Source organism: Parasteatoda tepidariorum, chromosome 3 (genome assembly GCF_043381705.1).
Source record: "Parasteatoda tepidariorum isolate YZ-2023 chromosome 3, CAS_Ptep_4.0, whole genome shotgun sequence".
Taxonomy (NCBI): domain Eukaryota; kingdom Metazoa; phylum Arthropoda; class Arachnida; order Araneae; family Theridiidae; genus Parasteatoda; species Parasteatoda tepidariorum.
In genome coordinates, this window is record NC_092206.1 from 48,834,021 (window position 1) to 48,848,018 (window position 13,998).

Genomic DNA, 13,998 nt, shown 5'->3' on the forward strand with positions numbered 1-13,998 from the left:
TGAATATCCGAACGGCAGCTCGATGAAAAATTCGAAACTTCTTTTTTTAAAAGAAAAAGAACATTTCTATTGTCTGAATATCCGCTGTAGCTACCTGTAACAAGATGAGAAAGAAGGTCCCTTCTTTCCTTTCACTCTGCGTGCGTGCCCTTTCAGAAGGGGGGAAGTAGGGCGGCGATCAGGGCGCAGACGAGTAAGAGCGCGAGGGCTTGCTGCTTCGAAGGTCGAACTCTTCTTCCCCTTCGGATCGGCGCAGAGGGGAACTGCGCTGATCGTTTGGAACGAAGAGAGGCGAGAAAGAGAATTGAGACAGAAACCGATGTAAAGAGTATATGCGTGCAAAAATGGCCGTTTCTTCTAGAAGAAGCGTTAGATGAATGTCGCTCAAAAAGAGTGGTTTTTTGTTTAAAAAATGGCGAGGTGACGATACTGCAGTGAACTCCATCGAGACAAGATTTCTCAATCGAGTAATGCAATTCCGTGGTTATCCAAGGCGAGGAATCGGGGAGTAACTGTGGCGGCTTTCTTAATAAGGAGCTGGAACAATATGGCTTCTACCGGTGCTAAGCCTACTCCAAGGGCCACAGAAAATCCCAGCCCCACAACGGAAGGGCCCCCAGAAGTATTACAACAGGGGCACTTTTTTACTAAAAAAACATTCCACAAACCCACCTATTGTCATCACTGCACAGATATGTTATGGGGGCTAATTGGTCAAGGGTTCATATGCGAAGGTGAGCACTGTTTGCTTATTAATGTGATTGTTGTTATTGCAGCACTATTAAAAAAGCAATTATGGTCACTAGATGTAATTACTCTCTGGAAAGTCTTAATATTAATAATAATAATAATTTTATGGTTAAATTCAACCTGGTTTATTTATTTGAAACGTAATAGTGCAAAGGATGCTCCATTGAATTGAGTAATTTTTTTTAAATAAAATAAAACATTTATTGTTTTAATTGTTAAGAGTTCTAGAAATGGATTATTGAAAATTATGCATGAAATCATTGGCATTAAAAACTAGCATAGTATGTTTTTAAAATCACTTGATTATTTGTTGTTTTTTCGATAAAATCAATATGCTATTATCGATTTTGATTATTTAAGTGAAAATGTTGCACTTTTAAAGTAAATAGTTTTCTCTAATAGATTTATAGCTGAATTTATTTCCAGTTATTATAAAATAATAAACATAAGCCGCACAAAAAAAATAATTTGACTCAGCGAATCGTTGAGTAAGTATTTATATCGATAAAAACACACTTTGCGATTACATCGATTATTTAATGCATGTTTTTTAATGTATAATCAAATATTATATTAATTTAATAAAAAAATAAACTAGGTTGTTTAATAACACTCATGAAGATTTTCAGATTTTGATTTTCATAAAATATAACAAATATGAGGAAAGAGCACCTGTTTATTTTTTTATTGGAACTTAAAATATTTAACATCCATTAAATTAAAAAAAAAGAATATAATATTAAAACTTTAATTCTATACACTCACACATATTTTTCAATTCTTATGATGTCCGTTTAATGACACAAACAAAATTGAAATTATGTAGAATGAAATAGAAAGAATTGAATTAAATTATATTTAGAGAGAGGAAATGATAAAGGCCAATGAATGACAACACCTTGAGTGCGCTACCCGCATAACAGGTAAAAAGAAGAAAAACAAGAGGGAGAAACGATTGTAAGGTAGGCGAATAACTTCTTTCAGCATCATTTGATGAGGGGGTAATAGAGGTAACCCCTGATGGTCTGCTTATCTGCAGATATAGTGCATTTGCTGTGGAAACAGTTTTACAGAATATTAAGGGCAGGTGTTCATACAAGTGTTTATTGATTCAACTGGGGGCGAATGTGGGAAAAAATTCCAACTTTTATTTAGTCTGGAAACAGATATTGAAAAAAGTAATTTTGACAGTTTATGATATTTTTATTACGTTTTGTTTCAGTTCAAAAAACTTTTTAAAAGCAGTAGGTTTTCCTTTCTTTTGAAAATAATTTTACTATTGCGAAGTATTTTTTTAATAGATTGGGTTATAATATTCAATTAATGCATAAAGAATCCTACAATTTTATGAAAATTAAAAGCTGCGTTTGAATATCTATAAATTTTGGTAACAAATTTTGGTAGACNAGTAGGTTTTCCTTTCTTTTGAAAATAATTTTACTATTGCGAAGTATTTTTTTAATAGATTGGGTTATAATATTCAATTAATGCATAAAGAATCCTACAATTTTATGAAAATTAAAAGCTGCGTTTGAATATCTATAAATTAATTAGCAAAAGAAGCGCACTTATAAGTATGATTATAATAATTGATACATAGATTTTGGTAAAAAGTATTTATTCTCCCTATATATTGATTGCTAAACAATAAACAGCACGATTTTAAATAAATAAATTTATGTTTTGAAATTTATTTATTTGAAACAATTTGTATTTAAATACCTTTTAGTGCAAAATTTTTTTTCTATGAAATTTACTTTGTATTTGAAAGATTTTAAGGAGGAAAACTTGTCTGACTTGAGGAGTAGTATTTATATTCTCTAAATTAACGATATGATTTAGAAAAATCTATTAATATTATTACTATTCAAGAATTAGTAAAAAATAGTTTTCAGTGTCTCGTTTTAAGTAATTAGGTCAGTTACAATTATTCGTTACTACATTTTCCTTTAAAAATGACTTGCTTTTAAATGGAACAGAAGCTTTTTTTTATTTCCGGATCAAAAATTTAAATCTTACAATTATTTTCACAATTTAAAAAATGTACAGATGTTTCCAAAATTCATCCAAATTTAAATAAAAATTATCTTTTTTTTAAAAAAAAGTTTCTGGATGACTAAGAAACAACAGACAAGTTTAGCAATGGGTAATAATACTATAAATGTAATTATTGTGATTAACGTCAGTTAATTAAAAAAGCTGTTTCATTAGAATGCAACATTAATAATAATTATCTCAGAATTCTAATGATAAAAATATGAATCGTATTAAAGTATAAAAGAAGTATTGCTTATTCAATATGATTTAAAGAATACGTAGCAGCTATTTATAAATCATAAACTCTATTTCTTAATTGGAAAATTTAATTGGAAACATCTCTTTAAAAAATTAATTGCTTCAATGGACATTCATATAAGCAATGCTCTTGAAACCTATAATCTTAACTCCGAGTTTACACAAGATCGATTGTATCAACAAACTGAAAATACTTTATATGTTTGACGGCTGAATAAACTTTGCAAAACATGTACAGCACGCTTTCTTATTCAAAACATGTTTTTGTAAAGCAGCTCACCTAAACAATGCAGAATTTCATCATTATATCGAAATGCGTTATGAACGCTCCAGTTTCAGACAATACTTAATATTTGATCACGTATATATTTAACTATTCATTTTTTTAAACAAAAAATTTACTATTTGTTTAAAAAGAATTATTACTCCTTTTGCTAAATGACATTATTTTAAAAGCATGTTTACTAAAGGAAATATATAATGATAAAACATATTAAGCGTATATTTAAAAGTATTACATTTTTAGATTTAAGAATATGTTATTTTTATCTATAAGTAAGAAAAATTAAATATTTGAGAATTTTTTTTTAATTAACCAGGTGATTTTTGATGAAAAAAATTGTTTTATAAACAGCCTCAATTTTCTGTACAGGGTGTTTTCAGTATTTAACGTTCATATATATTTTTAGAATGCGAGTCAAGAGTAAAATAAAAATAGTCAATAATTTTTTAATCCAGGATAAAAACTAAAACATGATTAAAATCTAGCTAATCAGTAATGATGAAGGAAGGTTGAAAACATCGCAATATGTTTGATTGCTAAAGGAAACTTAAAGAAGATGAAGAGAAATTATTAGAAACTCCAGCAAAGAATCTGGTTTTGATTTTGTAATACCGCATTCCTTAATAGTGTTATTAGATTTCGATTACGATAGTACGATTTTATACGATCATGATTTGTTTATTCCTTGCTTAAGTATTAATTTATGACTTCTAATAGCTTTACTTTTAAACTTAGCTTCTTACAAAAATTCTGAAAATAGATGTAAATAATATTATTCTTTTCAAAATTTGAAGTTTTAGTTTGCTCTGAGAAAATGATAAAAGGCAGAAATTTTCATTAAACATCACAAGTTTAAGAAAGAAAATTGATTTTACAAAGAAAGTTTAAATAAATTTGGAGATCTAATACGATTTACAAATCGAAGTAAACCGAATCGAGCAATCGAATATAAATAAACTACTTTATGATTGATTTTATGGTTTGATACCGATTTTATGGTTTAATATTGTACTTACTTATAAGATTAGAGAAGATACATAAAATTACTTTTAAAACTCGATAATTGTTGGAATTCTTTATTAACAATGAAAAAGTAATGAGTTAATTATTCTGTATGTTATAGTACAATGTTTTGAATTTATGGTTCATCGCATTTGTTAATATTTTAAAGTTTATAAGAAATTAAGTATATTAAATATATTGTGAAGAAAACATAAAATGGTTTTTCGTTAAAAAATCGTGCTTAGTTGTCACAAATTTGACAAGCTTATAAATATTTTTAGGGAAAATGCATTTCATTATAATTCCAAAATTAAATATAAAATGGCAAATTAATCTGTTTTTATACAGCATTATATTAATTAATACTTCTACAAAGTTCATTTTATTTATTTTATAAACATAAAACACATCTTAATTATAGTTAATTTTCTATACTAAAATTTGTCGTGTTGTGTAGTGTTGTAATTTTTTTAACAGATTGATAATTGCATCAATGTTTGCTTACTAAATCTGAAGTCAAAATGTTTTTTGGAAATATTTTATTTCGGGACAAAGTTTTAGAGAGAATCAGTATAAGTTTTTAAAATAAGTCGATTTAAAATAAAAAAAATTTTTAATACAAAAAAGTAAAATAATGTAAAAATTCAAAAATAAATTATCTATATCTTATACTTTCATCACGTAAGTATGTACATAATGTCACTTTAAAAATGAAATCTTAAGTAATCTATACATTGCAGAAAATTTAGACGCTTGTTGAATTATAATATTATGTAAATGTTCTGCATTCTTAGTATGAGGCTAAATTGAACTATAATACCGTATTTCTGATTGCCGGATACTATGATAAATTTGAACGAAATATGGTTCAATTTAACATCCTCTTATAGTGGTTGCGTATTTGCACAATATTATGGTTCAAAGTACCGTTGTTATGTTCAACGTTGAACTAAATCTTTTGAAAATATAGTAAAACTTAAAATGTAGTAAATTTTTAAAATGTACAAAACTTAAACAAAGAGATTATTGTTAATTGTGCTTCGAATTTCTGAGACTTTGCATAGGGATATTAATGAATCAATGGGTAAAATAAAAATTCGAATTGTCAAATTTTTTCAAATTCGAGTTTTTTAATTGAAAATATAATGTTATTTTTTCATGATTAACATTACAACATTATTCATAATAACAACATATTAATAATAAAACGTTAAATGATTTAAATAACATAAATAGCTTGCAACATTCATAAAAATTCTTTTTAAAGAAAGGAAGACCTACGATTCAAAGCAAAGCAGATTCATTATGGACTGAATATTCAATATTTGAAGCAAATGAGTTGTATGCATTGACAAAATAATATTTTTTTTAAAACAAAATAATAGCAAGGTATAATAAATTTATTTACATATTTTTTTAAAAGCAAGATAAATGGAGAAACTTACAGCTGAAACTGACAGCAACTTGTTCTCTTGATCTCAGACGATAACTAAGCAAGAAAATATTCGAATGGCAAAGTTAGGATCCACAAAGACTAAATTGATCTGTTTTTTTGGTAACAGCATTCTTGCTTTCCATGATATCAGGGCAATCACCCGCATATCTCACACGCAAAGATTTCATTGTTAATTTCTTTCTTAGAATGACCCTCGTGATTGACTTCCACTAGTCTTTAAAAAACCTCTAATAAAGCTACAAGCTGCGTGTCGTGTTAATTTCATGGACAGAACTCAGTGACAAGGCATATATGAGTATTTGACTAGCTTAATATGGAACCACTGAAGATTGAATTTCCATTTTGATTATCACGAATATTTCTTTTGAAATAATGCATAGTTTGTAACTTTTCTGGAAACATGATTGATATTGCTCGAACAAGGGGTTTTAATTGAGTTCATATTGTAAAAATAATGTTGAGAAGTGTGTATGGGGGACTTATGAGTTCATTGAACTTAATCAAATAATATTTAGAATTTCTCTTCAGATTAGATTCGAAAAATGCTTACAGGATAATAATTTGTCAAAAATTTATGAAGAATACTTTGAATCAGAAAATTAAGTTTATTCTCTTATAAAAAATAGATTTATTTTGCGCTAGAAAATTGAGAACAAAATAACAACTATCCCTCACTCAAGTTCTGTTACAGAGCCTTCATGCTAAAAGTGTCGGACAAAAACTACTTTCATTAGGTATATATTTTTAGAATTTTGATGAAAGAAAAAAAGTGATAAAAATTAAAATCGCAAACTAATATTTAGGCAAGAAGAAGCAAAAATGCTTTCAAAATCTATTAAATCATTATTAAAGAAAACTGTTGAACAGAATATCAAAACTTGTTTCATTGCGTGTTCTTGAAGATATTTTTAATAATCGTCTTTCAACCTTTCTGTTTCCTCCAGCAATCAAACAGGTTTTGATGTACACTAGCCTTATTTAGAAATTATTTGTCAAATTTATATAGCGTTTCTGTTTCTCCTCACTTAGATATAACAAAGTATACTAACCGATTAGAAATATGCGGAGAAAATAATTCCGATAATATTACCGTACTATATAGTAATGACATACTGGAAAAAGAAAAAAAAGATAATTTTAAGATTAAAAACTAATATATACGATATTTAAATCTTTCATTTGCTAATTTTTCCGTTCATGTGGTAAAGGATTATTGGAAATTCGGATTTTCAGAAGTTTATTTATTACGGTAAATTTAGTAAGTAATACAAAATCGAATAGTAAATTCAACCAAATAAATAGTTTTTATGCCAGGCTTTAAGAAATCATAATAAAATTATCAAATTTTTCATATTTACCAAATTTTATCACACTTCATAAATTCAAATTTTATTGTCAATTTTACCAAAATCATTACTAAAGTGCTTTGATAAGATTTACCGAGGTTTTCTGGCTTTCCTATAGAGACAGGTACAATAAATTTACCTTAATCTGGTAATTTTAACCATACTTTTTTCCTCAATGCAGAAGCAACAATAAAGTATACTGAATTCAATACTTCGTTTCCATTTCTGACAAAGCTTTTAAATACATTTATATTTTAAAGTCAATCTTTGTGGAACAATTTGAATATTTTTGTATTCTTTTCAAAAATAATGAAGCTTAAAAACTACGCAAACTTATATTTAAGTGCAAAAAAGCCTTTTCTAATGAGTAATTAAGCGCTTGCCTTTCGGGACCACTCCTCAACTTTTCTTAAATGAACTATTTTTAAATGAATTCTGAAAATGGTTTGGAAATTAGTTTGGTTAAATTAGTAACGAAATATGGTTTCATAATAAATAATAAATTTGGTAAATGGGTAGTAAAATTTAATAATTTCATAATAATACCTGAGCAAGGCATAAAATCCATTTATTTAGTTAAGTTTCCTTTTAGTCATATATTTTTTACTGAATTCGTGGTAATAAGAACTATAATTTTGAAAACCAAAATTTCCGGTAAACCGATATTATATGTATTGAGAAATTCTCCGTGTGTATGGCTTGATTTATATATAACTAAACTATTATTTTCTTAGCAGAAAAATTGAATTTTTTTTAAAATTGCTTTTACAGAATGATTTGGATAAGTATAGAACATGACACACACAATAAATCCTGTTGTTGTTATTAAATGTTATTAAAATGTGTATGTTATTAAAACTATTTCAAATTGATGGAAAATGTTATTAAAATCTTTAATCTTGCTTTAAAAAGGCAAGAAATTGAGTCAATTGAGAATTACATGAAGGGAATTTTAGCATAATTTGAATCACATGGTTATGAATTTAAAAATTAATTATGACGAAAAACAGAAGAAAACTCTTGGTCATGCTTTAGGAATAATTTGGAATTCCAAATTAAAACGAAAGAAAAACATAGCTATTGTAGTGAGCAATTAATTATGATTATAAATAACTGTAATTACGACATTTACGATCTTCCAATAAAAGTTTCGATTGTGAACAGTAAATGGCCATAAATAGCTACTTGAAAGTTTGTTATATCTTAAAAAAACTTTGACACACTTTTAATACTTAAGATATTTTCGTTAATAAGAAAAGTACAGTCTAAAGTAAAATAACAAAATAATTATTTGTAGAAAAACTTTTAGGAAATAGATTCAATTAAGTAAGAATTCATTAATAACAGAAGGCGTTTTTGAGCCATGTATAAAAGCGTTTTACAAAAAATAAGTTGCTGTTTGAAACAAATTGTTTTTTGAAACAACTGAAAAAAAAACTTCCATGTAAAATTTGTCAGCAAGTGACCATATCAGATTAACTAATCTAATGTTTATAAGTTTAGCAAAAAAATATTTAGATAAAATTTTACAAAAAATAACAAACATTAATCAATTAGTTGAATTTTAAATTTGAAACCAAATTTTATAGATAAGTAAGTAACGCTTTTTTCTTTACATTTTGAAAAATTACTTTCGAGTGAAATTCGAAAATAAAACAAGCTAAATTATTATCTGAGCACATAAAACGGGTATTTAACTAAATATAAATGTAATGAATACTTCAAAATAATTTATGATAGAAAAGCAAAACTTATGATGTTTCTATGGATACTTTTATAAATAGTAAAACACATACATAATTTTTTCCCCTAATTAAATGTTAATTTTATTCTTGAACAATATATTTTTAATTTAAAATCATTTATGAAATTTAAGAGAGAGAGAGAGAGTTTAAGTTTATTTATAGTTACGACTTTTATCTCATTTACTTATAAATATTTAAAAAAATTATGTGAGGCATAATCAAAATAATGAATTTATTCATGTATTTAACAATATATAAAATTTCGTGATTTTGCACAATATAAAAATAAAATGATAGAAACAAATAAAAATGAATTAAAAAAAAATAATATGATAGCAAATACGAAGTAAATTAGTCCAAAAAACTTAAGGCCCAATATATACTTGATAATGCTATGAGTTTTTAAATTACTTTTGGTAGAAAAAAACAGTATTAAATGCATTCGATATCTGATGTAAATAGCTAGTAGACAATTTTATTTTAAAATGAGTTGATTACTCGAATTAAATATTAGAAACCATTTCAGTTTTTTTACGTATATAATTTTTTTGAAATTGTAATTTTATAAACTCAGTAAAATATAGATTTTCAAACAAAAAAAATCTTTTTTTTTTACAATTAAATAATTACCCAAAAATAGTTTATCAGTTGCTAATATCTTAAGTCAGTAATTACTTTTCGTTTTAATCAATATTCTTTCTCATATAATTGAAATATGTTATATACATGCAAGTTATATATATCATATAAGTTATATAGTCTCTTATAGTTGTCAAAAATCAAGCGTTAATCCTGTAATTTCCTCCCTCCATGCCTTATCTTAATTAAATATTTAAAACAATCATATATTCATGCAATTAAAACTGTTCGTGTTATACGAAATCTATCTTACAATAAAAAACAATTAATTTTGTTTTAGGAATGTGTTTCATAAATTCTAGAGTAAAATATTATTATGAATGAATGACTAGAATGACATAAATTTATAAAATTTATGACATAATGCAGTCCAGAAATAAAAAACGTTGTAAATCAAGAATGTCTTTTTTTATGTTGCGTTGAAGCGTTAAAAGTGATAAAAATAATTAAAATAATTAATTTCTAAATATTACGTTGTATTACGTTGTACCAAAAATTTTTCACAAATAGTTTATTTAAAAAAGCGTACGTAATTTAAGCTTCTAGAAACAATATCAAAAAAATTTTAAAAAATACGCATTAGTATTTAAAGCCAGATAAACAAAAGACAAAAAATGTTACTGAAATCTTTTGAATCATTTTGAGAAAGGTGAGACGAAAAATGGAATACATGGAGAGGAACTTTAAGGCAATTATAAGAAACAACTTTAAGTTATAGTTAAATTAAACTGGCTATGATGTATTCTCTCAATCTATCTCACTATTGACTCGACAGATTTCTATAACCGGCTTTGTTCTTTTCTTGCCTAAATTTTAATTTGTGATCACTGACGTGTATACACTGTTAAAAAAATTTAGTGCATCTCAATACTAAAAATGAAAATGATTACTTTACACCAAAGTGATGTGGTTAAACGTCATACATAACTTTTGGATTTAGGTGTTTCACTTCCCATAGAATCAATGATGTTCTTTTATATTACTTGATGCAAATTAGATGTCATTATTTTTGTTATTCAGTTACACTAGAACTTATAATCACAGTAGGATGTGATGCACATAAGCGACAGGATAGTTATTTATAAGATTCACTAATTCTTAAAATAAAACTAATTTGTAAAGCAAACATACACTGTGAAAAATTGTGGCGTAAAGTTGCTATCATTTTTAGGTAAACTAAATACATTTTTAAGTACAGATCTATAATTATTGTGCAAAAGATTAAAAAATAACAATTGTTTAAAAGTAATTGTTAATTTAAAATAGCAATTGTAAAATAGCAAGAATTATGCGAATATATTACTAAAATTTGCTCGTAATATGTATTGTCTGTAATTAAACAAACAAAAAATGAATAAATAATTAAAACTACAAAAATGAAAAAGTAAATAAAAAATGTAACTACCTGCACTGTAAAAAAGTTTAGTTTCCCTCAAGACTAAAAATGGTTGCTGCCATGCACCAAAATTTTACAGTGATCACAAATTTTTACAGTGTAGGGGATCACGGATAGAAAAGATAAATTTGAACTACGCTTAGCAGTAAGGTAGAGGATAAAAATTATACATTATAAAATGATTTAATGCAGTTAACATACGTAAATCCATCCTTAAAATCCATCCATGAAATCGCATCCGCAAAATCCATTTTTGCCGTAAAATATTATAACATAATTTTCCCAGTAATATTCATTTAATTAGAGTGATTCAGTGGCTTTTTACTGTAATAGTTACTGTAAAAATTACAGTACATCAGATTTTTTTCCCCTTAACATATTCTGGTAAAAATAGGATTTACTATAAGAAGTACTGGCGCCAAAAGTGTCGGATCTTCTTACAGTATATATGGAATTTCAAAATCACAATTATTTTAATGAATAATTTTTGAGGTTACTATAAATCTGAATAGGGGGAAAATCTGAAATCTAAAATTCTGAGTTATGCTGAATATAGATGACTGTTACCTGAAATTGGATGCCTGGAAATATATACTCACCAAGTTTATAAAAAAAAAAATCCGTGTACTCGGTACAGGGTAATGAAAAATATTTTTCCATATCCGGGTATTAACCTTATAATTAAAATCCAGGTTCTGTATAATTACCTGATATCCAGTGCATCCTTAGTTTTAAATTAAAAAAAAACATGTTTTGGTTTAACTATTTCATGTGTTTTTTTTCTTCTAATTTTAATCAGCTATATTGAGTTATTTTAAATTTCACAAATTTTCAGTTATTTGCATTATATTTTTTTCTTAATTACTTCATAATGTAGTACCCTCTGAATCGAAAGAAAGTTTGGTCAAAACTTTGGGAATACCATAAAGTTGGACAATTTTTACCGAAGCCTTTTGGCAATGATTATGGTAAAATTTATAATAAAATATGGTAAATTTATGATAAAATTTAGCAAATGTAGTAAAATTTGGTAATTTTATCATGATACCTTAGCATATAAACCTTTGTATCGGTTAAATTTACTTTATAATTTTGTATTTTTTACTTAAATGTGTGGTAAAAAAAAACTAAAATTTTGAGAACCAGATTTTCTAGTAAACCTTTACCATATGAACAGAAGAATTATTCAATGAATTATTAAAATACCGTATAATTTGGTTTTTAGCACCAGAATTGTTATTTTTTAATCAGAAATGTCACTACCATACAGTATGGTAATTTTATCTGATTTTTTATCTCCGTGTGGAAACTTTAATTTTAAATTAGGAGTTGATTTAAACCGTAGGTTTTATCTTAATGTATTTTTTTAAAATACTTCAGTAACAAGTTTTAAAAGTGAATGTATTTTAACTAAAGGTTGTTTTTATTTCAAGTGTTCTGATGAATTATTGATTTAGAAGCTTAAAAACCTTTACATCGATAGTAAAATTAGGACTACGAATATGATTCTGTTTCAATTTTTACAATTCAAATCTGCCGCTGATTTATTGATTATTTTGTAAAAATAGTTCAAATTATCCAAGATTGCACTTCAAACCACTTTTTATTTTACGTGTCTAGTTCTGAAGTTACTAAATGTTTGGTCACCATGGTTTCATAAAATATAACAAGAAAAATAAAATTTTGAGCTCATACATTCAGTAAAAGTGCAAAATGTTTCTTAACTTGGATAAAAGTTATAATTCCAACGAGTCAGTTTAATTAAAATCTTGGTATTTTTTTAAATGAATTTTTAACTTTCCAAATCTCTATCGATATTTCAAGAACTTTTAAATACAGCATTTTGTAATTTGGTCGAACATAACAGTTTTAACAAAGGAATTTAACTAAAATCTTCGTTACTTAACATTAACTAAAATGAATGCCTATGAATATAGATGTAAAATTGTCTTAATATAATTTTCGTTTTTTTTTAAAAATAATTTCGAATTCAATATTTATATTTAAATGTTGTAATAAAGTTTTAATATTATAAATCTTATAGTTGTAAATTTAAATGTAATTAAGTACCTTTGTATATTAACTATTTAATGAAAGCAGGAACGTTTATTCATACGCAGAGGAAAAAAAGTGCGTTCAAAACTACCAAAAATGGTAAAATTTACTGTGTATTTAGCTCAATGGGAACACCAAAAAATCAGCAATTTTTACCAAAGTACTATGGTAATAATTTTGGTAAAATTAGCAATAAAATATGGTTTTATAACATGTGATAATATTTGATAAATGTGTTAAAATTTGGTAATTTTATCATGATGCATGGCATAAAAAACATTCTTTCGATTAAGCCTACTTTTCAGTTTTGTATGTTTTGCTGAATTGGTGTTAATTAGAACAATAATTTTGAAAATCAAAATTTCCGGTAAACTGTAACCAAATGAAAAGAAAAATCACAAAATGAATGGCTGAAAAAACCGTATATTTAGGTTTTATTGACCAGAATTAAGTTTTTTTTATTAGAAATATCTTAACTATAGAGTACTGTAATTTTATCAACTTAGCTGCAAACTGGATAAGATTTCAAAAAAAATATATGAAACAGTAATTATTTGTTTGTACTGATGTTAAAATATGAGTAAGTAATTTACTTTTAAGAAAAACACTTAATGAGGGTTCAAAAAGATGAATTCCTTGCGTGATGAAATTTTGATTTTTTGCAATAAAAGGAAAATTTAAAATTTTGGTGAATACATATTCCATTGTACATATACATTCCATTGTACATACACATACATTGTACATACATTTACATTGTACATTATATATTGTACATATTCCATTTGCGAAATTCAATGAAACCTACAGTGTTTTCTCTGCACATTCCATTGTACATACACATACATTGTACATACACTAACATTGTACATTATATATTGTACATTATATATTGCACATATTCCATTTGCGAAATTCAATGAAACCTACAGTGTTTTCTCTGCACATTCCATTGTACATACACATACATTGTACATACACTTACATTGTACATTATATATTGTACATATTCCATTTGCGAAATTCAATGA

The 13,998-nt window shown here is 26.0% G+C and overlaps 1 protein-coding gene across 1 annotated transcript in view; it reads left to right on the plus strand.

Annotated features, from left to right (window-relative positions):
- Positions 1-306: 306 nt before the first annotated feature.
- The window catches only part of LOC122269518 (diacylglycerol kinase theta-like), a 49,883-nt gene continuing 36,191 nt past the window's right edge, over positions 307-13,998 (plus strand). Inside the window, exon 1 of the mRNA XM_043043103.2 lies at positions 307-734. Coding sequence (XP_042899037.2) covers positions 548-734 — 187 coding nt within the window. The 5' untranslated portion in view covers positions 307-547. The remainder of the gene's footprint in view (positions 735-13,998) is intronic.